At 39.4% G+C, this 27,466-nt stretch overlaps 2 protein-coding genes across 11 annotated transcripts; both read right to left on the reverse strand.

The window, feature by feature from the left end:
* Positions 1-48: 48 nt before the first annotated feature.
* LOC127414605 (torsin-1A-interacting protein 2-like) lies at positions 49-9,803 on the reverse strand. 10 transcript variants are annotated; one of them, XM_051652758.1, is made up of 13 exons: positions 8,897-9,803; positions 6,930-7,000; positions 6,736-6,831; positions 6,398-6,526; positions 6,145-6,219; positions 4,647-4,730; positions 4,377-4,505; positions 3,994-4,128; positions 3,515-3,598; positions 3,255-3,365; positions 2,882-3,007; positions 1,413-1,484; positions 49-1,261 (listed from the first exon to the last, which is right to left on the reverse strand). In XM_051652758.1, exons 2-13 carry the CDS (start codon positions 6,952-6,954, stop codon positions 465-467), a joined length of 1,863 nt encoding a protein of 620 aa, XP_051508718.1. In that variant the 5' UTR covers positions 6,955-7,000; positions 8,897-9,803; the 3' UTR covers positions 49-464. The 10 variants fall into 10 exon arrangements, with proteins under 10 accessions (XP_051508718.1, XP_051508717.1, XP_051508716.1 ...); XM_051652757.1 differs by having other exon boundaries at positions 2,873-3,007; positions 4,003-4,128; positions 8,897-9,801; XM_051652756.1 differs by having other exon boundaries at positions 2,873-3,007; positions 8,833-9,801.
* A 2,351-nt stretch (positions 9,804-12,154) lies between these two features.
* Positions 12,155-27,226, reverse strand: LOC127414608 (4-trimethylaminobutyraldehyde dehydrogenase A-like). Its single transcript, XM_051652770.1, has 12 exons — positions 27,060-27,226; positions 26,379-26,547; positions 25,429-25,574; positions 23,561-23,690; positions 23,117-23,251; positions 22,672-22,868; positions 14,481-14,621; positions 14,057-14,245; positions 13,655-13,742; positions 13,371-13,512; positions 12,923-13,035; positions 12,155-12,826 (listed from the first exon to the last, which is right to left on the reverse strand). Exons 2-12 carry the CDS (start codon positions 26,527-26,529, stop codon positions 12,732-12,734), a joined length of 1,527 nt encoding a protein of 508 aa, XP_051508730.1. The 5' UTR covers positions 26,530-26,547; positions 27,060-27,226; the 3' UTR covers positions 12,155-12,731.
* Between the last annotated feature and the right edge of the window lie 240 nt (positions 27,227-27,466).

Consider the following 27,466-nt stretch of genomic DNA (forward strand, 5'->3'; position numbering starts at 1 on the left):
GCGCAAATTTCTTAGTTATCCAAAAAAGACACGATAAAGGAAACGGAGTAGAGCAGATGTATTTATTAAGGCACCTTTTTTCTCTATTAAAGCTATAATGTAGAAAAGTACACCATGGATCGCCTACATGTTTACCATGTAATAATCCCTGACAAACAAAATGAATACATTAAGAACGATTTTTATTCAAGATTAATAATGACAATCACATTTAAATTAAATTTTTTTTTTTAAAGTGCTCAGATTCATATAAGAAAAGGTACATGTCCTGATTAAAAATTGTGACAGGAGGATGTTTTGAGCGCAAAACTGCAAGGCCCATTATTCGTACAGTAACACACCTGGATACTCACCTATATTCATATTAATTTAAAGTACAGAGCCCTCATTTGAGAGGCAAAGCAAGCGCTTAATATTTCCAAGTAATAACTTGCGCAGAAAGTCTCACTGTCCTTAAACTACTTTCATAACGATTCACCCTTGAGCCTCTCAGCACAGCCCTGCTGTTCAATTTTCTCTTCTGCAGCCACTGGCAAAATAAGGTGAGAGATTCTGCTCCAGAGCCCACTCAGTTTGTCTACATCCATTTGATTAAACAGAGCTGACTTGTCCGAGGAGATAAACCTCTGTTTTATTTGCTCATGTACCATGTCCTCCACTTTTCCTAGGCAGGCATCGGCTAGGACTTCCAGTTCTGCATCAAGCATAACAGTAAAGGCCAGGAAGACATTTTTATATGCTGCATTTTCATGGTCACAATAACGGTAAAAGATGAGAGTGGATCCAGGAGGAAACTCCTCAAAGCGGTGGATAACCGCAGCTTTCTTGTTTTTCTCAAAGGCTTCTCTCAGTTCACTATCAACTTCCAGCTTGACCTGATCACTGTCTTGTGACGCTGTGCCTTTTCCATTAATTTCCTGGTATGAAGAGTTAAGGGCAGTGGAAAATGCTTTAGCCAAGCGTTGAGCTAGGCACCCAAGTGTCCTTTCAGCCCCATAACCAGATGTTAAAATCAGGCTGACAGGCTCAGTGTGGTGGGCAGACTTTAGATGGCGTCTGAGATGAATAAGACTCCTTCTCCAGAGCTCTGAGCGCTGATTTGGAAAGCTAGACTTGACTTTTTCCATCTCCTTATTGAACACATCCACCACATCAAACTCTTTTTGTACAGGTGGAGTTAAATCAAGATTGTACTGATGTAACACAGCACAAACTACAGATAGCAGAAGGGCCCCAAAGGTAGCATAGATCCATAAGGGTTCTGTAAGAAAATAAATTAAAGTTGTTGGCTGCTTCGCTGAAAAAAATCATTACAATCATCCCTGTAAAACATAATGATAAAGACTGCTTTATGACAAGTAATTTGTTTAGTTTATACAGTTATGGTCAGAATGGAGAGGAGAACTACTAACTGTCATTCTTTGGGACAGTTCTCTGTGTTTGTTTTTCTTGAAGTCCAGAGGCGGCAGTATCCTTTAGTGGCTCTAAATGTAAAAAAAAAAAAAGTTAATATCTTTTAAAATATGAAAGTGAAACAGCTATTAAAAACTTCAAATTACAACAAGATAAAAAAAATAAAAATAAAAATAAAAAAATTGCAAACAAAACTTTTAACCCTAAAATGCATTAAATGCATACCTTGGTTCTTTAGTGACCCGGGACCTCATTTCATCCCCTGTTCCTAATCCATTTTTTGAAGTTGTGCCCACACCTCTTTAGTATTCCTCAATCTCACTCATATAAATGGACCCTTTTCACAATTATGTGTTTGCGAAGCATTGGCTCCCGAGGTGTATGCGTTTTCACAGTCCTTAAAAGTTTTGCCTGCATTTACGTTTTGAAACGTTGAACGCATCATCCATCAACAGTTAAATCTAAACTTAAAGGTTACAAGTTGTTTTTCGAGGGTTATCTGCACGAATACGAAAGGGAAGTCGAAAAAATGTTTTATTACTGTAGTCCGTTAAATCAGCAGGCACATAATTAAATCAACGGGCTCGTATAAAGTTCAGCTTCTTTTGGAAATTCATGGAAACAGAAATCAGGACATTTTCTTTCAGAATTTGTGAAAATAGCAACACTGTAGTGGCACCGTTTATTACTGTTCTTTCTGCTCGACCCAACTATGACAACTTCCACTTCACAAACGAAATAAGGGTCCTTAGTGTAACACCCAAAAAATGCCAAAATTGCAAAAACAAATATTATAAAAAAATTATTATTATTATTACTATTATGACTTTAGTACCAAGTTATTATGGCTTTAGTACATTATTATGGCTTTAGTGTATACGGTCATTAATTACCCAAGAATGTAGTTTTTTGTTTTGTTTTTAGACTTACATTTTTTTAAGTATATATATATATATATATTTAACATTTTATATATTTTTTATTAGTTCATATCCATCTAAGTTTATCATCACAGGATATCTATTTCTTTGTTTATTACAACAGAAATGAGTACTATATTCATACAAATAAATACTATTTCACATTGATTTTCTGTGCAACAATGAATTATCAACGATGAATTATCAGTATGCCATATGTGTGTACACATACATACTATGCATGCTATTTCTTACTCAAGGTGGTGAAAGTAAAGATTCCCGTTCAAAAGACCCGAATATGTAAGAGTGTGAAATTAATTTGCATTTAAGGGTTAAACAATAATAAAAAAAACATTATTTCTGTCACTACCTCTGTCTGTGCCTTAATGCAAATGTGAAGAGCAGTTTTAACTTTTGAGTTGGGGCTAATAAATATCTCACTTTGCTGAAAAGCATTGTACTCTAACCTGATTCCAACCTCAGAACTGCTTATATACAAGAACGCAAACAGGCAATAATATGATTTATGAGAAAAAGACCTTCTTTACTCTCTCTGTGTTCACTGTTCTTCTTTTTGTCTTCTTCTGTTCCAGTGGTTGGCTCAGAGGGAAGGATGTCACTGTGCTGCTTGGAATCTGGCAGTCTATCTGGACTCTCTTCAGTCTTCTCTGTGTCTGTCATGGAAGAAGTATATTGCGTCAACAATATCGTTTTTATTAATTACATATTCAACTTCATGTATGTTACCCTTACTATTCTCTCTTCTATTTTTGTTACTTGATAAAGAATCAGGAGATGGATTAACTGCTATAAAGACTCCCTTTGTTAACTCTGCATCTGCAAATAGTGGAGAGCAGTTTAAACTTTTTAGTTGAGGGTGGCTGATAAATATAATAATATAATTTTTTCTGGGGAAAATACCTTGTTTTTTTGTCTTTCCGCCCACTTCTGTATTTGAGTTTGGCTCAGAAAGAGAGCCGTCCCCATGCTGTTTAATGTCTGGAGGGGTCTCTTTAATATCTTGATTTGTTTCTGTGTTAGACCAGAAAAAAAAAAAAAAAAAAAAGTAATTTGTGTCAATTCTGTGCAATCACAGATTGTAAACAACCCTATTAATCATTTTAACAAACATTAACTATGATCATCATAACAATACAAGACTTAATGCATGCTAAACTTACCGTGCTCTCTTTTACTTTTGCTACTTGACAAGAAATCACCAGTTGGGTCGGCCATTGTCAAGCCTGTCTTTGTTAATCCTGTATCTGCAATGAGGGGAAAGAGCAATTGTTGTGTAAATGTTTCAATTTCTCAACCCCTTCTATTCATAATTAATTTTATCACTCCTAAAACCATCATGACAAAAATGAAATTTGTTATGAATCAAAGAAAGGATGGTCATAACTTCATGCCACACATCCCATCCTCTCCCTTATTTTCTAGGAAAGTGTGATCTGGCAAAGAATCACCAGATAGGCCAGCTTCTGTAAACTCACCAGCAAATGCAAAGAAGAAAGAGCAGTTTCAGCTTTTTAGTTGAGTGGGGCTAATAAATCTCTCACTTTGCTGAAAAGCATTGTGCTCCAACCTGATTCCAACCTCAAAACTGCTTATATACAAGAAAGCAAACAGGCAATAATATGATTTATGAGAAAAAGACCTTCTTTACTCTCTCTGTGTTCACTGTTCTTCTTTTTGTCTTCTTCTGTTCCAGTGGTTGGCTCAGAGGGAAGGATGTCACTGTGCTGCTTGGAATCTGGCAGTCTATCTGGACTCTCTTCAGTCTTCTCTGTGTCTGTCAAGGAAGAAATATTGCATCAACAATAATATTTTTATTAATTACACATTCAACTTCATGTATGCTACCCTTACTATTCTCTCTTCTATTTTTGTTACTTGATAAAGAATCAGGAGATGGATTAACTGCTATAAAGACTCCCTTTGTTAACTCTGCATCTGCAAATAGTGGAGAGCAGTTTAAATGTTTTAGTTGAGGGTGGCTGATAAATATAATAATAATAAAAAAAATTCTGGGGAAAATACCTTGTTTTTTCTTCTCATGTTCATTTTCAGTCTTTCTGCCCACTTCATTATTTGAGTTTGGCTCAGAAAGAGAGCCGTCCCCATGCTGTTTAATGTCTGGAGGGGTCTCTTTAATATCTTGATTTGTTTCTGTGTTAGACCAGAAAAAAAAATAATAATTTGTGTCAATTCTGTGCAATCACAGATTGTAAAAAAAAACTATTAATAATTTTAACAAACATTAACTATGATCATCATAACAATACAAGACTTAATGCATGCTAAACTTACCGTGCTCTCTTTTACTTTTGCTACTTGACAAGAAATCACCAGTTGGGTCGGCCATTGTCAAGCCTGTCTTTGTTAATCCTGTATCTGCAATGATGGAAAGAGCAATTGTTGTGTAAATGTTTCAATTTTTCAACCCCTTCTATTCATAATTAATTTTATCACACCTAAAACCATCAGGACAAAAATGAATTCTGTTATGAATCAAAGAAAGGATGGTCATAACTTCATGCCACACATCCCATCCTCTCCCTTATTTTCTAGGAAAGTGTGATCTGGCAAAGAATCACCAGATAGGCCACCAGCAAATGCAAAGAAGGAAAAGCAGTTTTAGCTTTTTAGCTCAGGGTGACAATATGGAAAGCAAACAAAGGTAATCATTTGATCAAACAAGGGAGAAGTATATTGTGTAAACTACAAAAAATGTATATACTAATAAATATACAATTAAAATATCTTACATTAAATATTTAAGTAAGGTTTGACAGGCCGTGCTACATTGTAAAATAAGTCACGGTTACACCGGTGACTATATTTGCAATATGGCACAGCCTCGAGTGCCTTTTTGCTTTAATAAAATAGTTACCATATAATAAAAATTTTAAGGGCCCAAATGATTTCTAATAAAATTATCAAATGTCATTCTTCCGTTACCACAAATGTCATGAAAAACTAGTTTGGAAACACTTTTTGTTGAGAAAAATGGGACGCAACAAAAGTAATGTCACATGAATTTACATCACATCTGTCCTCACATCAAACACCACAGCAGAGAGGAACACTTGGAGTGATGAGGAGACTCGAGTTTTCCTCAGTTTCATTAAAAACAACGACATTACCTTTATTCTTGATGGAAGTTTTTCAAGCTTTTAACTGCATCTTTTACCAAAACAGCCAGTAAAAATAACCCCAGGTTATACTAATCCCATGCGAATGACATGCTGGTAAAAAACAGTGAATCTGCACTTCTTCAACCTATAAGTCTATTATTTATGGTTGTTAAAGTTCTCAGACTGTATGAAGTGGATGCTGGTCAATGAGAAAAAACGCGCTCAATACTCTCTCCATTTTACACAAATGTAGGTAAATCTGAAATGCGAAAGGTACACAATTTGTGATATACACAAAATTCTGCATAGAAACGGCTCAAGGGCAGATTTCTTTAGCGCTAAACCAAAACGTATGCCACAAAGTGTGCTTTTTATTTTTAAGAATTACTTCATGATGCACACCATTTTACTGGTCAAAAGCCATTTGAATGAAAACGCGTAGGAGACAGCAAATTTGGCAAAATTATTTTTATGCATTTCCACTTTGTCGATAACAAAACCAAAAACGTGGATTGAAACTTGGTTAGAGTTGGCTTTATTATGAATAAAGCACGGCTATTGACCAACCAGCACCCAGGACTGGAACAAATCATTCTGTAAATTTAATTGTAAGATTATTATTAATTGTAAATAAATCAACAAAAGTTTGAAGTCATGCATACTACACATACCATCCTCTCTTTTTTTTTCTTTACTTGACAAAGAATCACCAGATGGCCCAATCGCTGTAGAGTCTGTATTTGCATCTGAAAAAAGTGAAGATTAGTTTTAGCTATTTTATTGAGGATGGCTGTTAAAATTAAGATAATTGTGCTGTTGTTAAGTAGTTTGTGCTGCTTCTACTTCCTCTCACCTCATTTCAGTCTCAGCACTGCTTATATAAGCAAACAAATGCAATATTACTATTTTGTCTTGGGAAAATACCTTCTTTTTTCTCTCCCTGTTCACTGTCCTTCTCTCCATCATCCACTGTTCTTGTGTTTGTGTGAGAGTGAGGGGCATCCCCATGCGGGCAATTTTTTAGAGGGGTGTCAATAGGCTCTTGAGTCCTCTCTGTTTGCCAGACAAGAAAATGTCTATGGTGTTATGTGAAAACACAGCTACAATGCATTTCAATAAACATTATATCTGTATTGGTCTCAAAAATAAAATTATGACCTTATTCTACATAAACCATCATCCTTTCTCCATCTATATTAACACTGAACAATACCCATGAAGCATGGATCACGATATTATAATATCACAAGTGATATAATTACCATTAACTGTAAGGGAGGAGTCATGTTCATGCATTTCCTCGTCTGAACTGCCTTCTGCACTCTGAACGGTTGTTAAAAGAGCATCCTTGTTTCTGTCTGTGAAAGAAAGTTTAAGAAATAATAGAAATTACGTACTATAGAAGGCGAGCCATAAACACAAAAACGAGAAAAAGAAAGCATTTTCGGATTATTACCACTGTCGACTTTTATCTCTGCCATAGCTCTTATGCTTCCTGTGGTGTGTAGCAGGGCATCTGAGATGGACCTGAAAGTAAACACAAACAGCACTCTAAACCATCAGTGCCCTGGTGAAAAGTACAGGTGCATCTCAATAAATTAGAATGTCGTGGAAAAGTTAATTTATTTCAGTAATTCAACTCAAATTGTGAAACTTGTGTATTAAATAAATTCAGTGCACACAGACTGAAGTAGTTTAAGTCTTTGGTTCTTTTAATTGTGATGATTTAATTTTGGCTCACATTTAACAAAAACCCACCAATTCACTATCTCAAAAAATTAGAATACATTATAAGGCCAATAAACAAAAACATTTTTAGTGAATTGTTGGCCTTCTGGAAAGTATGTTCATTTACTGTATATGTACTCAATACTTGGTAGGGGCTCCTTTTGCTTTAATTACTGCCTCAATTCGGCGTGGCATGGAGGTGATCAGTTTGTGGCACTGCTGAGGTGGTATGGAAGCCCAGGTTTCTTTGACAGTGGCCTTCAGCTCATCTGCATTTTTTGGTCTCTTGTTTCTCATTTTCCTCTTGACAATACCCCATAGATTCTCTATGGGGTTCAGGTCTGGTGAGTTTGCTGGCCAGTCAAGCACACCAACACCATGGTCATTTAACCAACTTTTGGTGCTTTTGGCAGTGTGGGCAGGTGCCAAATCCTGCTGGAAAATGAAATCAGCATCTTTAAAAAGCTGGTCAGCAGAAGGAAGCCTGAAATGCTCCAAAATTTCTTGGTAAACGGGTGCAGTGACTTTGGTTTTCAAAAAACACAATGGATCAACACCAGCAGATGACATTGCACCCCAAATCATCACAGACTGTGGAAACTTAACACTGGACTTCAAGCAACTTGGGCTATGAGCTTCTCCACCCTTCCTCCAGACTCTAGGACCTTGGTTTCCAAATGAAATACAAAACTTGCTCTCATCTGAAAAGAGGACTTTGGACCACTGGGCAACAGTCCAGTTCTTCTTCTCCTTAGCCCAGGTAAGACGCCTCTGACGTTGTCTGTGGTTCAGGAGTGGCTTAACAAGAGGAATACGACAACTGTAGCCAAATTCCTTGACACGTCTGTGTGTGGTGGCTCTTGATGCCTTGATCCCAGCCTCAGTCCATTCCTTGTGAAGTTCACCCAAATTATTGAATCGATTTTGCTTGACAATCATAAGGCTGCGGTTCTCTCGGTTGGTTGTGCATCTTTTTCTTCCACACTTTTTCCTTCCACTCAACTTTCTGTTAACATGCTTGGATACAGCACTCTGTGAACAGACAGCTTCTTTGGCAATGAATGTTTGTGGCTTACCCTCCTTGTGAAGGGTGTCAATGATTGTGTTCTGGACAACTGTCAGATCAGCAGTCTTCCCCATGATTGTGTAGCCTAGTGAACCAAACTGAGAGACCATTTTGAAGGCTCAGGAAACCTTTGCAGGTGTTTTGAGTTGATTAGCTGATTAGCATGTCACCATATTCTAATTTTTTGAGATAGTGAATTGGTGGGTTTTTGTTAAATGTGAGCCAAAATCATCACAATTAAAAGAACCAAAGACTTAAACTACTTCAGTCTGTGTGCATTGAATTTATTTAATACACGAGTTTCACAATTTGAGTTGAATTACTGAAATAAATGAACTTTTCCACGACATTCTAATTTATTGAGATGCACCTGTATATTGCATTATTACAAACAACATTAGAATTCGAAAGATCGCACCAATGATCCAGGCTTATATATCTAATGCGACAATCTCTACTTTCAAGCAAATTCATAACTATTAGCGTCGCCAAACGTGCAGAAATGAAGTATAATGACATTGCAACGTATAAAAAGACAAGATAAGGCCTACAACGAACCACTTACTATATTCGCTATGTTGAACACACGCCTCTAAAACCTGTGTTGCTAGTCTGAGAAACAAACTCACCGACCGTATTGCTGTGGCACCAGTCACAGACAACAGTTTGGATTTTGCCCTGTCAGACAGCGCTATCAAAAGTCGCAAGTCCAAACACGACACCACAGTTGACTTAGGAACGCTTGATTTAGGTAATGGCGTCTATGCACGGTCACTTCCGCTGCACGGGGGTGGGGGCAGTTACATCCGCAGAGCCGATGTTGGGTCGAAGTCTGTTTCCCCTATGTTTCTCCGGTTAGTGTTCCCCGTAAAAACATTACACATAGGGGGGAACAGACTTCGACAAAGGGGAAACATAGCGATTAGTGATGCCCACCTCGTGAACGAATCGTTCTTTAGAACCGGTTCTTTTTAGTGAACGATTTGAACTAGTTCACCAAATCGGACTGAATCTTTTGAAACAGTTCGCGTCTCGAGTCAACACTGATCCACAAGTTACTCTATCTTAACCTGTCTCTCGGATGTGCTTGACACTCCTAATGGAAATGAGACCGATAACAGGGAGCAATATGATCCTAGAACTGGTGATGTCTGCTTTTGCCAATTCTTCTTTGCAATTAACCGCTTCAACTAGTTCACAAGTCGGACTGAACGCTCGGGTCGCAACAGCTCTCGAGTCAACAGTACAATGAGTCGTTCGCAGAAGTTCTCGGGTCAACATGCAGCACACTGATCCCAGGACAGCTATTCTCGAGTCAACAGTACACTGACACTGAGAATCGCCTCTTTCGGAGGTGTCCGACATACTGAGAACCGATGAACTGCTGACATTGAGCATGTGTGTGATTAAGGGGCGAAATGTATGTTTCAGGTGTATTTTGCTGAACAACAGTGTAACAAATAAACCATACTGGAAATATGTTTAAGACTTGATTGTACTGATAAACAAATTTGAAAGTACCAAATTTATATAAAAAATACCAAAGAGGAATTAAGGCTGTTGCATTTGCTTAGCAAAAAGAAAATATTTTAGGACCTTGCCCTGGGGGGTCATTGTGAATTCTGGATGCCCTGTAGTAAACAATGGCTAAATGTGCTTGCTTGAAATATTTCAGTCAATTAGACAAATTGTTTTCAATTAAGTTAGTCATGGACTTTTTTTTTTTTTTTTTTAACTGGATTAAACTAAATATTGCATAGATGTCTATACATGTACTGCATATAACTCTATGGATGTAAAAGCACTTTTGTTCTGCTGATGATAGAGATTTTAATGTGCAACTAGTACACGCAAATAGAACAGTAGTGTATCTTGAAAAACATGGCATGGACAGGCATGTTCTAGGTGGTGCTGCAGCTTTTTTGTTTTGTTTTGAGCTAGTCACCAAACTTTGTACGCATATCTCATCAAGCCGGACAACTTTCACTCTGACAGTCATAAGCTCTGCCCAAAAGTAAGTTGGCCATTTTGGATTGTTTGAAAAATGCATGCTCTGGAGTTTGATATACTCCTCCCAGGGATTTCATGTTACAGATACCAAATGTGGGTGACATCACACCAAGACATTGATGATGCTAAATTGCGAAGGGATTTTTGATATATCGAACAATGTTGCCATGGTGAAGCGATAAAATAACGTCAAAAAAATGGAATAAGGAAATGTGTCATATCTTCTGCATGCATGGTGTGATTTTACATAAAAATTGAGCCAAATATTTGTCCTTGCGGGCTGATCACATTGATGTGGCTATTGTGGGTCACGGCCATAGCGCCACCAACTGGCGGAAGGAAGTGTGTCACTTTTAACAGACTTTGAAATATCCCTATTATATTAACCTGAATTGCTTTTAGAATTTTTAGAATAACGTCAAGACAGTGCAGATTTAAAATTCTGAAGGTATTCTTGATATCTTAAATAGTGTTGCCATGGCAATGTATTAAATGTCATTATTCCTTTTTATGTATATTCACATGTTGAGGAACTTAGCATGCTTGAATTTTCATGATATTTTGCACACATATCAGAGTTGTCAGCCATTAGGCCTGGGAAAAAGTTAACACATGGGTGTGGCTGGGGAGCTCTGTAGCACCACCTTTTGACAAAAGTTGTATGGGTCAGTTTCTTCTACGATCACCAAACTTGCTACATATATTGTTCTCATCAAGCAGCACAACTTTCAAAATTACAGTCATTAGCTCTGCCCAACAGAAAATCGGCCATTTTGGATTGAATGTGAATTTTTTGAAAATTGCAGGCCCTGAACTTTCGAATACTCCTCCAAGGGGAATCATGTGACTGTTACCAAATTTAGGCAGTATTATGCAAAGACATTGAAGATGCTAAATTGCAAACGGATTTTTGATATATTGAACAGTTTTGCCTTGGTGACAATAAATTAAGGGTAAAAATGTGAAACAGGAATTTCTTTATATCTTCTGTGTGAATTATATGATTTTAATGAAAATTCAGCTGTATGTTTGGTAATGGGGGCTGATCATATTTATATGGCTATTATGGGTCACAGCCATAGCACCACCAACTGACAACAGGAAGTGTGACACTTTGTATGACTTTGAAAAAGTCCTCTTATATTTACCCTCTCAAATACATGCGGCCACCATGCTTTGTTTTGCTAAAGCCACCAGGTGGTGATGGCGCCGTAGTGCTTGGGCCCATCATCGCTGCTTGCAGCTATATTTAAATAGTAATCTACTAATTAAGAAAATTATTTTTTGCAGTGAAAGCATAAGCCTTCAGAGTCAAGGATTTTTGGATTATATATAAACTCGAGTCAGACAAGAAACTGTCACATTGTGTCAATTCTGTGCAACAAATGACTAAACAGCCACTCTGAAATCTTTCTTTGTTAATCCTGCATCAGAAATGAGGGAAGAGCCTTTTCAGCATAACTATGTGAATCACAATCTATATTCATACTTTACAAAAGCATGAACCAAACAGAATTATGGAGTTGATTTTTGAATAGGGACACGTGCACATAAAATGGACAGGTTTTAGCAGATGGGTCTCAATAATCATAATCCCATTCAAGATCTTCAAGGTGTCCCATCATGATTCTGTTGCAAATTATTGCCCAGACCACTGCTGAAGTAGCATGTGGACGGCGGAGAAGAATATGTTTAATAAGAATATCATCATGTGGGATTCAGTTTTAATATCCCAATTTTGCTGAGAAGCAAATAATATAAGCATACTTCTTAATATTATAAAATATCTAAGTTATTCATGCCTGTGATGCCAAAAACATCTGGAACATTTCACCTAGTAGACAACACAATCGTAACATAAAAGTAAAATAATACAATTTTCAACTTGGAAACCAAGGCACTTTAATTTGAAATGCTATAAATTTGTCAACCATCAAAGTGTTCTATCATAAGATGTAATTATCTGTAGGAAGATACTGGAAGGCACTTATTAGCTGATAGATCTGTGACACCATTTGTCAAACACAAATGTTTCACAACACTGAAAAACATACATAGATAACAACAGCGAAGCCTATTCAAATAACCTCACATATTGGAAATCTACCAACTCAGTTTATGGCATTCTCGAACTGGAAAGGGACAGAAATATGGATGGTTACAGGGACTGCTAACATTAAAAATGACATTCTACAATTGCTACAAAAATGAAGTTCTTGCCTAAAGAGTTAGCTCTTAAGCTTAGCAGTTCAAACATGAGCATATACTGTAGGTGTATCCTTGTTTTAAAGCCATTTTAAAATGGCTACACTAGTAAAGGCCCATTAGTTGTCCCAATTCAAAATGTACTTTAAATATGCTAGGTCCCAAACTTCACAGAAAGAGCTAAAGATCTGAACACACTGCAAAAATCACATTGCCGTAAGGAATGCTGATGGATAGCCCAACAATTGTCTAAAAGACGCTTTCCACATCTCCCATTTCCACCACTACAGTCTTGAGCTGAGAGTAGTACTCAATGGTCACTTGGCCATTCTCTCTTCCAAAGCCTAAAAGGAAAGAGGAAGATGTTAGATCTCTCTTGTATGTATGTGAACTGGTACACTTGGCAGAAAAGATATACAGTAACAATAAGTTTTGAGTACCTGACATCTTGTAGCCTCCAAAAGGAACCTCAACAGGGCTGACATTGTAGTTGTTGATGAAGCATGTTCCGGCCTGAAGGTTTTCAGCCACTCTGTGGGCACGAGCTATATCTCTAAATACAAAAAGTACAGCAGAATGTTAAATCTAATCCAAGTCAACTTGTAAGAGAACCTCATATTAAATGTTTTAGTGGAGTTAAAGCAAAGAAATCTGAAATAGTAAACAGATGTATATGTAGAAATACAGATATTTTTAAAGATGAAGTGAGTCCTTCCCCAAACTCACACCATTGGTTGAGTCAATGTTGTTGTCAGAGCTGGACAGGTCGCTCAAAACAGAGATTTTTTTAAAGTGCTACAAAGTCACAGTGTTTACAGTTGAGAAAATTAACCTATTACAAGTCAGGTCAAAGTCATACAATAATGATATAAGTGATGGCAGAGCTACCTGGTGAATACTCCAGATGCCAGGCCAAATGTTGTGTTGTTAGCTCTTTGAAGAACCTCTTCCTCTGTGTCAAAAGGCAAAACAGACATCACAGGGCCAAAGATCTCCTCCTTTACACAGGTCATGTCATCCCTGCAGTTGTCTGTGTGTATATCAGTAGAAGAAAGAGTATAGATGCAGAAAAGGAGGATTAGAATGAAGCAAACTTTGAGAATAAGTTTAACATTTGTTCAAAACAAAGAGGAACAGAAAGAAGAGGACACAAACAATAAGGTTCCTCTCACCAAGCACACATGGGGACAAGAAGTATCCTTCTTTCAGTTTGGAATCACTGGGAACAAATCGTTCTCCTCCACACAACACCTTTGCACCCTAAAGCCAATGACAACAAGTTTTATGTTCACAAACAGTCATAAATATAAAGTTGAAAAAGAAGTTAAAAGGGATGGTTCACCCAAAAACGAATTTGGTCATCATTCACTCACCCTCATGTTGTTCCAAACAATTATAACTTAGCCTTGGTCACCATTCACATTCATTACAAAAAAATTTCTTCCATACAAAGAAAGTGAATGGTGAATGTGGCTGTCATTCTGCCTGACATTTATTTGAGGGTGAATAAATGAGGACAGAGTTTCCCATTTTGGGTAAACTATCACTTTTAATAGCTAGCTGTACTGCAATACCTGTTCTTTAGCTTGGTTGATGAAGCCTAACACTTTTTCCATTTGCGGTTTACTAATAAGAGCACCCATGCGTGTCCCGTCAAGCATTGGATCTCCCAAAGGGATGGCTTTGGTCCTCTTTACCACTTCTTCCAGGAACTGTGGCATGATCTCTCTCTGCACAAACACCCGTGTTCCATTGCAGCACACCTAGGGAAATGTATAGCAATATTAATATCTTGTATTTAAATAGACTGGCAAAACCTCCAATATAATATAATGAAATATTTGCAATCAATACATGGCTGCTTTTGAATTTATCAGTTCAAGAAAAACTGGCTTTTTGGCAGCATTATGGAGTAGTTATTGCATCTACCAGCAGGAGCTAATGGGCTAGGCCACTAGCTTGACAATTTTGTAAATTCACATATAACCTAGTACACACCTGTCCTTGGGTGAGGAAGTTGGCCATGAGGGCCCCTTTGATTGCATTCTCCAGGTCACAGTCCTTAAAGATGAGCAATGGTGACTTGCCTCCAAGCTCTAGAGTGACCTGTTTTACACCCTTCGCTGCCATCTCCATAACCTTTATTGGAAAGGTATATCAATCCATGTTAAAAATGTTAATAAAATAAAACAAGCATGCATTTTTAAGGGATATTTTACCGCAAAATTTAAATTCTATTATTATTTTCCCCACCCTCATGTCTTTCAAAACCTGTGCCATTATTTTTTCAGTGGAACACAAAAGTAGATATTTTTAAAGAATCTTTACGCAGCTCTTTTCTTACAACAACAGGTCATTGCAACCATATCTGACAAGCTCCAAAAAGGACAAAGACACCATAAAATCACAATAAAAGTAGTTCGTACAACTCATGAACTATAATGCAAGTCTCCTTAAGCCATTTGAAAGCTTTGGTGAGGAATAAACCAAAATTGTTATTTACTGATAATCTTTATTGCCACCGAAGATTGCATCTAACATGCCTTCACATTTAGATTAAAAAAAAAATGGTGCGTTGACGTCACCGACACCAAAATTACATTGGTTACTACACAAGCGAGAACCAAACATTATATTCTTTTTTTATTTTTATGAATGAATGAATGAATGAATGTTACATTTATATAGCACTTTTCTGACACTACACTCAAAAGCACTTTACACATTGGACAGGGGACTCTCCTCAACCATCACCAGTGTGCAGCATCCATCTGGATTATGCGAAGGCAGCCATAGTGTGCCAGTACGCTCACCACACACCAGCTATTGGTGGAGAGGAGAGAGTACAGATATAGAGCCAATTAATGTATGGTTATTTGTTAGTTATTAATTAGTTTTCTTAGTTTTTTTCTAGTTTTAGGTCTCCCATCCAGGTACTGACCAGGCTCAACCCTGCTTTGCTTCTGTGGGCAACCAGTCTTGAGCTATAAGGTGATATGTCTGCTAACTTTGTAAATGAATGTGGGCTAGATGCGAGCTTCTGCAGAAAAGAAGATTATCACGGAATTATGAATTTTGGTCTGTTCCTCACACAAAGCAATCATATGGCTTCAGAAGATTTGTAATACAGCACACAAGTCATATGGACTAATTTAAGAATACTATTATGGTGTTTTTGAAGCTTGACTGATATGGTCACTATACAACAGGAGTTCATGGAAAGAACTGTGAAAAAATTATATATATAAAAAACAAAAAAAAAACTCAAATTTATGTTTTCCCAGAAAAAAAAGCATGCTGGATTGGAACAACATGAGGGTGAGTAAATAATAACAAAATGTTTATTTATGAGTTTTGTAAATATCCATTTAAACATTATTTAAAACCCTTGCATTTCTAGAGACAAATCTTTAGATTAATCATGTAACCCCCAGTTCTCCGATAACAGGAGTGAGGTTTTACTATGGGAATTCGCCTCAGGAGTATCCGACACTGGATGCAATGACACCACATCTGTCAGGTGACAGACCAATCACAGCAGTGATAAGGGAGCCCCATCTCCCTATATAAGACACTGCCACAGGTCTCTTCTTCATTCTCTGCATATCTCTTCTCCATGCAACTGCAAGGAGGGAAGTGTGGTGAGATACCTCACTCCCCTTATCAGAGAACCAGGGTTAATTGAGTAACCAAAAGTTCTCTAACATTCGTTTGGTATCTCACTATGGGATACAGCCAACTCCCGTATTGCAGATATGCTGTCCGAAGCAGACCATCAACCGATTTGAAGTGTCCAATGTACACCCACCTGACCAACTTGCAAAGATTGGGGGGAGGGTTTACACATCGGCATATTGACTACCCACACCAAGGACTGAAGGAGCCAATGACGGCTGTAACATCCAGTCTGTAAAATCAGACAAAAGTGTGAGGCGACGCCCAATTTGCAGCCACACAAAATGTCCTGGACTGATATGCCCTTAAACAGCACCCACGAGGTAGCAATGCCTCTGGTAGACTGAGCTCTCAAGCTCTCTGGAGGTCACAACCTCAGACTATTATAACTTATTATAATAGCTTCCACTACATAATGAGACAGAGTACGAACAGACACACCCAATTAAGTCACTTGTACTCCGAAGAAAACGGCAGTGAAAAGCCAGCAAGTCCACTGGCTTACAGCTGAGCGTGGGGTCACTCACTTTAGGCACAAAGGCTGGATCGTTTTAAGAGACACTCTGGACAAATCCACTGCAAAACGCATACAAGAGTGATGTACCGACAAATCATGGAGTTCTCTAACTCACTTCGGGGTGATTAACAAATCTGCCTTTAGCGAAAGGAGCTTCAATTCCATACTTTCAACTGGCTCAAAGGGAGGCTGTGAAAGCACGTTCAGAACCACTGACAGATCCCATGACGGAACTAGCGGTTTTGATACACCGTTCAAACCCTGAGCGGCCCTCATAAACCTGCAAACAAGCGGGTGTTGACCTATTGTACTTGAGTCAATTCCCACTTGACAGTTCCTGAAGAAAACACAAAACGTTTGCCACCGAACATAAAAATGGAACAATGTGTCTGTGTGCACACCACTGCTCAAACACACTCCATTTCTGATGGTATGCAGAGCGCGTTGAGGCAGCCCTCGTGCTCTGAATCATTTCAATCACCCTCGGGGGTAAACCCGTGACACTCAAATTTAGCCTCTCACTGGCCAAGCCCAAAAGCTACTTGGTCCGGGTCGGGGTGAAATTTTTCACCCCATGCTTGCGACAGCAAGTCCCTGCGCAGCGGGAGGGTCCAAGGCTGGCCAAACAAGAGTTATTATTTCTGCCAGCCACAGTTTGCCTGGGCAGTACGGGGCAATCGGTATGACTAAGTGACCGCATTCTCTTACACTAATAAGAGTTGGAATGATTAAACTCAATGTGGGAAAAGCGTAAAGTAGCACGTATGGCCACGGATGCGCTATAGCAGGGGTGTCAAACTCAGTTCCAGGAGGGCCGCAGCCCTGCAGAGTGTAGTTCCAGCCCTGCTCTAAAATGCCTCCTTGTAATCTTCAAGCACTCCTGAAGACCTTGATTAGCTGCTTCAGGTGGGTTTAATTAAGGTTTGAGCTAAACTCAGAGTTTGACACCCCTGCGCTAGAGCATCCACACCCATAGGAGCAACTTCTCTCACCAGAGAGAAGAACAGAGGGCAATGAGTGTTTTCGTGTGATGCGAAGAGATCTGCAGCAGCTCGTCCGTATCTCTCCCACAGCTGACTCACAACCTGAGGGTGAAGCTTCCACTCTCCGTACAAAGGAATCCCCCTGGACAGGAGATCCGCCCCCGTACTCAGCACTCCCGGAACGTGCGTCACCCGCAATGAGACAGCACGCACTGTTCCACACAACGCTGCTAAGTCGCTGTGAACGTGTGACCCCTTGACTGTTTATGTATGCCACTGTTGTCCGATCTGACTAGGAAATTGTGGCTTTGAAAGAACAAAGTGCAAAAGTGCTTCAATGCTAGAAACACTGTCAGTAACTCCAGAAAGTTTGTGCACTTTGCATAGTGATGCGGGCCAAACCCTATTCACAATTCTGCCTTTGCACACCGCGCCCCAACTTGTGAGTGACGCGTCTGTCATCACCACTTTCCTCAGCGAGACCGCCCCCAAAGAGATTCCCATGTGAAGGAAAGCGGGGATTCCCCCTCTGATGTCACTGTCCCCCTGCAATTTCAGTGACTGCGAGGACACAAGAGCTGCGCTGCTATCCAGAGCTGAAACTCTCATTTCGCAATAGTACCAAAGGAATGACTGACGCCATCGAGGCCAGACGACTCAATAGGCGTAGACACAGTGTGAATAAGACTTTTTCCCCTCTCTGAAAAAGGGACAAACAGCTGCGAATCGATTCGATGATAGAAATGATTAGATGATGAGAGTTTAATCTGAGACCCAGATATATTATTTCCTGCGAGGGCACCAGACAGCTCTGTCTTGTTTATTTTGAAACCCATGTTCTCTAAATGAGACACCAGCACTCTCTTATCTACAGTATCTCTGCTTGCTGCTGCGATGGAGCACAGAGCAGTGGATCGTCTAGGTAAGCAGACACTCTGAGACCCAGCATTAGCACTGCTTCCACACACTTGCTGAACACTGTGTTAATGACAGTCCGAAAGGCACCGTCAAAAATTCATAGGCTACTCCCCGATAAGCAAATATTAGGAATTTTCTGTGTGACAGGTAAACGCCAAGGTGAAAATATGCATCTTTCAGATCGACTGAGGCAAACCAGTTTCTGGGACGAACAAATTGAAAGAGGGTTTCGAGCGCGAGCATTTTGAATTTTTACCAGGTGTTTGTTGAGGTTCCACAAATCCAGAATGGGACGGAGACCTCCCCCTCTCTTGGGGATGATGAAATACCTGGAGTAAAAACCCTGAAGGCTGTCCTCCGCCGCCACCACCACCCTTATAGCTCTTTTGCTCAGCAAATTGGCTATTTCTTCCTCCAAAATCTGAGCTGACTCCCCCTCCGCTGTTGACATTAACACTGTTGAAGAAAGGTGGTTTTACAGTGAATTGCAGGCGATAACCCCATTCTATTGTAAATAAAACCCAGGGGTGGACCATGTCCCAACTTTGTGTGAGCAGAGCAGGGGGTCAGGAATTGGCTGGTTAGCAGGTCCCTGTTAGCACCTGCTGGTAGATGCTGGAACTACACCACCCGATGGCAAAAAGCATGTTTCCCCATAGACAGTCATTCAAAAGAAGCAGTGTTTTATGATGAAATAAATCCAAGAACCATTTCAATGTAAATTATTTCATTACATTATGGCACATCATCATCCGGTGATGGACTGTTTTTGAAAGGCTCTTAAAAGCATGAAATTGATAAAAAAAAAAATTTCCTTATCTATTCCCACTGATGAGTGATCAGTCACGTGACACCCGATCCCGGAACTGAGCACCCATGAGCAAAGATGGCAGCCTCTATTTCGCTAGCTTTCTGGGAACCCTGCACAAGCTGAGCACAGTCATAGACAGTGGCGAATTCTCAGGGCCAGCAAAGCCTTCTCTGCTGGCCTAACATGCCAAATAAAAACATATTTTTAATCCTTTCATTCTCAATCACCTTTTTGCCCATGTATTTTTTTTAAATCGCTTTCCACTCTTAATCTACAAAAAAATAGAGAGAAACGAAAAGTTTATCCAGTCAGAATTTATGCCTTGATGCTTACAAGCAAAGTGTGACAACTGTTTCACAAATCGCATGCCCGAAGCAGTGCGTGAGTCTGAGCTCCACCCCATCAGGCCTTCAGAATTTCTTCAGAATCCCTCAACAGTGCAAATGAATGAGCAACTAAAGTCAGACTGTCAGATTCATCAGCCAATCAGATTGATTTATTTGTTCTTGGTGAGTGTGATCTTTAGGATATGTCCCGGTCGAGGCCTTCTAGCTGGCCTTGAGTGATGCAATCATGCTTTAAGCTTCAAGAGCGAAAAGCGTAAAATCAAGCTGTCTGACGAGTCGGCTGTCATCACTGCTGGTATTGCCATTGAGAAAGAGATCCTTATAGCAACATCAGGAGTTTTCTAAATGTAAATTAGGCTGCTGGAGCATTCAGTGTCGGATCAAGTTTTGAAAAGTAGTGCTGCATTCATTCAACTCGGAAAGTCGGATTTTCCAACTTCCTACTAGGAAAAGTGCAATGGAATGCATCTTGAAGTCAGAATTACAACTTGTAGGCTCATGCAGAAATTCTCAACTCCGATTTCGCCGAGATGCAGGGGCATGATGTCACACAAACATGTCGACACTCAGGGAGATAAATTAGTTCGTTTCCACATTACATGATATTAAAGCTTAACAAATGCCTGCAGAAACAGGTGTATAAAACATTATAATCTCTTTTGATAATCGAACACCTGAAGCACAAATGCTCGCGCTGCAGCATTGTTTATCAGTCGGGTTGCTAGGAGACATCTCTAATGAGAGTCAAACCCCTGCTAAGCTAACGGGAGTGTTGCATTTTTGTTTCCTTAAACGTCATCTTCCAAATATCGGAGAATGGAATGCATTCATGGTCGGAGATATCAAGTAGTAATATCCCACATCCAACTTGAATGGAATGCAGCCCAACCGTGTATCCTGACGAAACAAAAAATTTATTGCAAGCAACATTTAAAATCGCAAATATTATTAGATAGATTTTTTAGGTATTATAGACCTCCTTGATAGATTCATATGAAAAATTATGATTTTTGAATGTCTGTTCGAGAGACGTTCATTTCACAAAACAGTGCAATGACGCAGATCTCCTCCCACAATGCCGCGTCTGGTGCCCCAGCATCAAGGAGGCATTAAGAGCCCTTACGGCTAAGGCTGAAGATTGGTAGATCTTCTGATAAATGGAGGCCGATAATCTCTCCGTCCTTCCCAGCAATGAAGGGGCAGCAGACGAAAATGCCCCCGATGATTGGGGTGGAGGTGTTTCTCCACCGATGCCTCGACCGGAGGGGGGCTGGACATCCCTAGATCATCCATCCCGTGCTCATCCAGCCTAGAGAAACCTTTAACAGGCACTCTGCGAGAAAACGGCTTGTCCCAAAATAAGCCGATGCATCTCCGTGATGCACACTTGGACGGCAAGAATCAATTGTTTTACTGGGGCAGCACGAGACGGCAGCCATTTACTGTCATTCAGGTCTTTCTCTGCACCCTGGCCCACCTGCTGTGACCGCCTGTTGATGGCTGCCACCCATCTACACATTTCAACCAGATCCAGCTCTCCCTGGACAGGAGAGGGGGACACATCCATCACGCTGCCTGGTTGAGAATGAGGATGATGCTATTCTCCCCGCTCATCGCCACTGTCCTCCAAAAGGCCATCACTGTCTTAATCCTCTTCCTCATCTTCCCTGTCTCCAGCCAAAGGGGCATATTCAAAGATGGGAGGCAGATGGGTGGAAACATCATCCATTAAAATCACCCCAGCTGTGCTGTCCTTGCGGCTGGGACGGGGGGGGGGGGGGTCTTTCACAGGGATCCCCATTATTCAACACCGCGACCTGCACTGTTCGGGCAACACTCAGGATTAGCGAGTGCAACCTGCACATGTTTGACCCTGAGACAGGCGATACAGAGCGGGTGGGAATCCTTGGGCGAGATCATAGATCAACACGCGCATGGACGGGAGGGATCCTTCCCCTTTGCTCCACCGCTCCGTGAGCTTGCAGTCGCCATTACAGAAACCTGAGCTTAAGAACACAGATCCAGTTCACAAAAACATTCTACTCGATTCTGTGTTAATCCCCAGATCTCTCCTTAATGTGATAAAACCAGCCGATCTGCCACACCACCACAACATGCAGGAGAGGGTAGAAGCTATAACCGCTTTTAACTCTACCGAAAAAATATGTAAACCTGCCTTGACGCACTGTTTACGCCCGGAGTGAATATATTTGCAAAAGAAAAAAAGCAGAGCTCTGCGATGTACCTGAACAACTCGTCTAACGAACTGTTTAGCGACCACACCTTGCGAGTCCTGCTGAGGATAACTTCCAATAATCTTCACAGGGAAGAGAACTAGAATGAAGAAGAGACCTGTGGCGGTGTGGGGAGAGCGGGGCAGGCCGAGCGGTGACTGTGAAGAGTGAGGCCGGGTTGGACACCTGCAGTGGATTATCTCGCAGCTGTGGCTGATTACAGCGTTAACGGGCGAAAGATAAACCCGCCGAGAGCTGCAGTCGGGGAGAGACACAGGGATAGAGAGAAACTCAACGAAGCCGTTTATGTGTAGTGTTGAGCTGAAAAGCCAACGGAGTTATGTGTAGTGAAGCTGAAAAGCAAACCTTTTGTGTACTACTGAAAAGCGGCCTTAATGTGCGTGACTGAAAAGTGCAACAATAAATGTCTACGTGTTTTGTCAAGCCGGCCCCAGCATCCTCCTTTCCAAGAACGGTGTCTTAGATAGGGAGGTGGGGCTCATTTATCACTGCTGTGATTGGTCTGTCGGCTGGGAGACGTGGTGTCACTGCTTCCAGAGGCGAATGTTAGTAAGAGAACTATGTTTATTTAAATTAGAGTGAGGACATGGAACCTCAACAAAGGTGGCTGATGTGGGATTTTCTTGTTAGCTACCTTTCATTAATGTAACTGTTTTCAGGTTGACTTTCTTTTCATGCAATACCTTCTTTCCAGTGGGAACACTGCCAGTGAAGGACACTTTGGCCACCATGGGATGGTGACACAGCAGTCCGCCAGTCTCAGCTCCTCCTTGTACCACGTTAAAGAGTCCATCTGGAACACCTGCCTCTTTATAGATCTCTGCCAAAATGACTGCTGTCACTGGGGTCATGGGTGATGGTTTAAACACCATGGCATTGCCTAAGAGGGAGAGATAATGCATTTCAATGGTTTTATAAGAATGTTGAGAAAAAAAAAAAAAAAGAGGATCAGAACCTCTGTGAAAGAAATGGGGAGTAAGGGAAATGATAGAAAAAAAAAAAGAGAGAAACAAAAGACGAATAGAAACAAGATTCTTAATAACTACTCCACTTAAAGAAGAAAAAAAGAATAGCATGTATAACAATCCAGACACTAAATTACAGATAAATAAAGCATTCTTCACGTACCGCAGGCCATTGCTGGGGCTGACTTCCAAGCAGCTATCTGGAAGGGGTAGTTCCAGGCTCCTATGCCGACACACACACCCAGTGGCTCCCTTCGGGTGTAGGCAAAAGAGCCCCCTGGAAGCTGTATATGCTGGCCTGAGAACACAAAATCCATTATTAGATATAATGTATAAAATATTTCCAATCAGATTTGAGAATATCAACTACCACTACTTTTTTCATAAAGTTTATCAACCAGTATTTATACATAAATTCTGCTGTAGCAAGGTATTAAGAGCCCCCTGACTGTACTGTGAATTGCTCTGGGCCTCTTTCCCATAAAAACAAAAAAGGTTTCTAATTTGTTGTGGGCCACTAGAATTGTTACCACTTTTCATCCCACTAGCTATGGACCTGCAAAGGTAACAAACCCAGTTCCAAATATTCAGATTGAAAAAAGCCTACCTGTCAGTGTAGGTGCGATGCCAGCGTAGTACTCAATACACTGCCAAGCAATGTCAATATCCATTACAGCTTCAAAAATGGATTTGCCATTGTTGATCACTTCCACTCTAGCAATTTCCTCTCTGCGCTCCTATACATGATGACAGATAAGTTCAATAATTGGTAGTTACATTTTAAAAGGTGCATTCAGTATTTTTTGTCCACGTTTAACTCGATACGATCCCTTATTAGGGATGAGCGGATCGATCTTAAAAGTATCGATACTTCCGATACTGATGTTGTATCAAAAATATCGATCCTCACACAAAAATATCGATTCTAAAAAAATTTTTTGAACTAGGGATATTATTATTTGGTTACCATGACCATGAACAATAATCATAAGCTTCTAAGTTAAATAAAAAGGATTAGGCTACATTAGCAAATTGTGCAGGATGGGAACTATTTCTTCTTCCGCTCATCTTAACATGCATGCTGAAAGACACAACAGACAAGCGCTTGCACCGTCACAAGGCTTGTTCAAACAAGAAGGATCAGTGCTGAAACCATGGTTTTGCTAGAGTAATATTGTAGTAGTGGTTCACTGTGTGGTGACTATGTTTTAACTAAATACCATGGTTACACTATAGTTACTTTAGTGAAACCATGGTTAATTTTTGTAAGGGTAAACAAAACAGTAGTCTAATAATTTTCTGTTTAGGCTCACAATTGTACAAAATATAAAAAACATTTAAAAAAATAATAATGACAAATTATGACTACAAATAATATTTTCAATTGCCCAATTTATCCCAAGAAATCACAAAAAATCTATTTAATAGAAGTATCTTATTGGTATCGGTATCGACAATAATGGACATGAAATTACTGGTATCGGATCAAAAAGAAAATAAGTGGTATCGCCCATCCCTAGACCTTATGCTGACTGGGAAGAGAAATCGGCCCCGCAAAGGTTTTCAATTACCAATGCAATTGTGGAAATACCCTATTCACGGTCAGCAATGATGATTTATTCAAAAATGCAAGCAAAAACATCCCAGAACTGGTGGGTTACGAATTATAAGGTGTACATCATTATTAATGTATTTGTCAAAAGTAATATTCAGTTCTTTGTGTGTAAAACCTTTGAGAAGAAACAAAATACTAAGTGTACCTTTAATGTTTGCTTGAGATAGTTGAGGTGGTCACAGCCAAGTTGTTAAAAGATTTGTACAACAAACAAGTTTGGGCAAAACCTCATGTTAGGCTGAATCTATAATTGTAAAGTAACTGAGAAATGTTCATTAAATAACTAATAATAAACTTTTTTGTGAAAGAGCTGCAGATCTATACATAGAATAAAGTGGTTAAATATATTACATATTCCTTCAATAACAGCCATTCATTTTGAAAATGATTACGAGTTGGCCATTGAACATTTTTATGAACTTGATCGTTGTGAAATCTTATTTACATTAGAGGGGATCACATTACATGCAAATGTTGAATAATCAAAACAAAAGTGTAACTATAAACTGCTTAAGTCATCTGGATTAATTCAGTCTTACTGAACAGAGATTTTGTTTGTGTACCTGTCAGTGTGTGTGGAACAAGCAAGTTCAACAGATGTGTAGTTTCAAACAATGACTGAATAGTTAGCTCCAGTTTTTAACATTGTTTCATACATGGCTATATTGCAAAAGATTTTGTGGTTAAATATGTTTGTAGTGTATTTTTTGCCGTATTCTCTGTTGAGTTAAAAGCGATACATGCAACAAAAATGCACGGTCACACACGGTCAGTGTGAATGCAGTGATTCAGTATCTATAAGATTCTCAATTTATTAAATTATCTTTAAAAGCAGCATTATGCATTATAACGGTTTTTACCCTAATAATTCTGGCAGCCTCAAGCATGATCCTGGCCCGCTCCATACCAGATAGTTTACGCCACTTGAGATATGCAGAATGAGCACTTTTAATGGCCTGGTCAACCTCCTCCTCTCCGCAGGGAATCATGTCACACAACACACGACCTTTGAACATAACCAAGAGTGAAGTACAAGCATTTGACATGTTACAAGGAGGAAGGCTCATTTCTGAGCACATCCTCGTTTTAAGTCCCAAAATTAAATTAAAAGTGTTTAGACTTAAAATACTTGCTTCCATGTTTTTATAATCTTTTAAATGAGATGTGAAGCAATAGTCTGCAGGGTAATTCTAGTAAATCAATAACTTGCACAACTTGTAAAACCAGGGCACTGAAATACGGTTAAAGGTGGAACAAGATTAATAGGGGTGCATTTAGTTATGATGACAACACCAGTGGTAAAATTAAGTATAAAAAATAAAAAAGTAATCCACTAGAAATTACCAACTACTTCTCCAAAATTACAATCAGATTACTTTTTCCAATGAAATATAAGTAATCACATTACGTATTACTTTACATTTAAGTTACTTTCTAAAACACTTGTCACAACAATTTTTGTTTTTCTGCTCAACAAATTCTAAATAATGTCTATTTTCTCCTTGTTCATTGTCACACCCTTCAGCTGTCACATATTTGTGATTATTTATTACACATAATAATATTTTTTATAAATATTTGTAACCCAAGTAATGTACTGAAAAGTAATTACTTTCATTGAAAGTCAGTAACTACAATCTGATTACAAGAATTTAAAATGTAATCAGTTACACTACATTTGTGCCTAAAAGTAATTAGATTACAGTAACTAATTACTTTTGTAAGCCAATTACACCCAACACTGGACATCACCAAATATATTCAAATATTAGTATGCATGGAAAAAGTATTATTTATTCTATTATCATACCCGTTGCAGGTTCGTATACTGGCTCGGAGTTCTTCTTATCTTTCGGCTTCACTCTCGCTCCTCCCCAGAAATTCAGTGGCTCCTTCACCACAAAAGTACCAGTTGATAGGTTCTGAAACTCGGGCAGGGACAGAAGCAGTTTCTGGGCCATTTTGTTCTGGATGGGAACCTGTTAAGTAAGTGCATAATCTTAAGATGTACTACTAAAACCCTTTCGAATATGACAATATGAAAACCAAGACTTGTGAAAACTGCTTTTCAAATTCATTAACTTGCCCTTTTGTTTTATTTATTTTTTTAACCATATTCTCAAGACTGTTTACGGTTGCTTGTCTTGAAATTGTGTTACTGCTGCAAATACAAAAAGTTTGAGGAAAAATAAGGTCAACGTCAGTGCATGTTAGGAATATTTTTTACTTTTATGATCCTTCATGCATGCAAATCGACGCCATATAGTACATATAGTAATTGACAACCTGCAATGCAGAGAGTGCAAAGGTTAAGTTAATGCATGCACAGATTCAGCTCGGCTACCACAATGTCGAAACACCCCGTTACAGTTTGTTCAAATAACAAAAACACTTCGTAAGCAAAAGTGCGCAACTGAATGATCGAGAGTTATGCATTCATCGTGCAAAACAAGGGAGTTTTAATAGCAGTGCATGCAATTACCATAAATACCTTTTCAATCTAAGTTGAATATTGCAAATGCAGGCTGTTCGCTCTTTCTTGTCGTGGGGCGAAAGGAGAACGAAAACTCAACTGTCTTCGCCTTTAAGCAGATGGTTGCTCAAGCTGACCTGTGATTTTGTAACATAATATGGGTGGGTGGGATGACATTGTAAGGCTGGCACCAGGATGTCTACGCCCATAAGGCGCCATTTCCGGTAAAAGTCAAAGAACTCTGCGAGTCTCGATCGGAAGGCTGCATGCTAGGTAGGAAGCGTCCTTTGAAGGCTGCAGTATACCGAGTGTCCTCCTTTAAACAAATCTCGTTTAAACTAGACGGCCTTCGTAGGACAAACGGAACGTAACATGGTTGCTATGACAGCACGCCACTCTTTAACAAGCGCGAGCGCTTCGAGTGA

This window comes from Myxocyprinus asiaticus, chromosome 24, assembly GCF_019703515.2.
Source record: "Myxocyprinus asiaticus isolate MX2 ecotype Aquarium Trade chromosome 24, UBuf_Myxa_2, whole genome shotgun sequence".
Lineage (NCBI taxonomy): Eukaryota > Metazoa > Chordata > Actinopteri > Cypriniformes > Catostomidae > Myxocyprinus > Myxocyprinus asiaticus.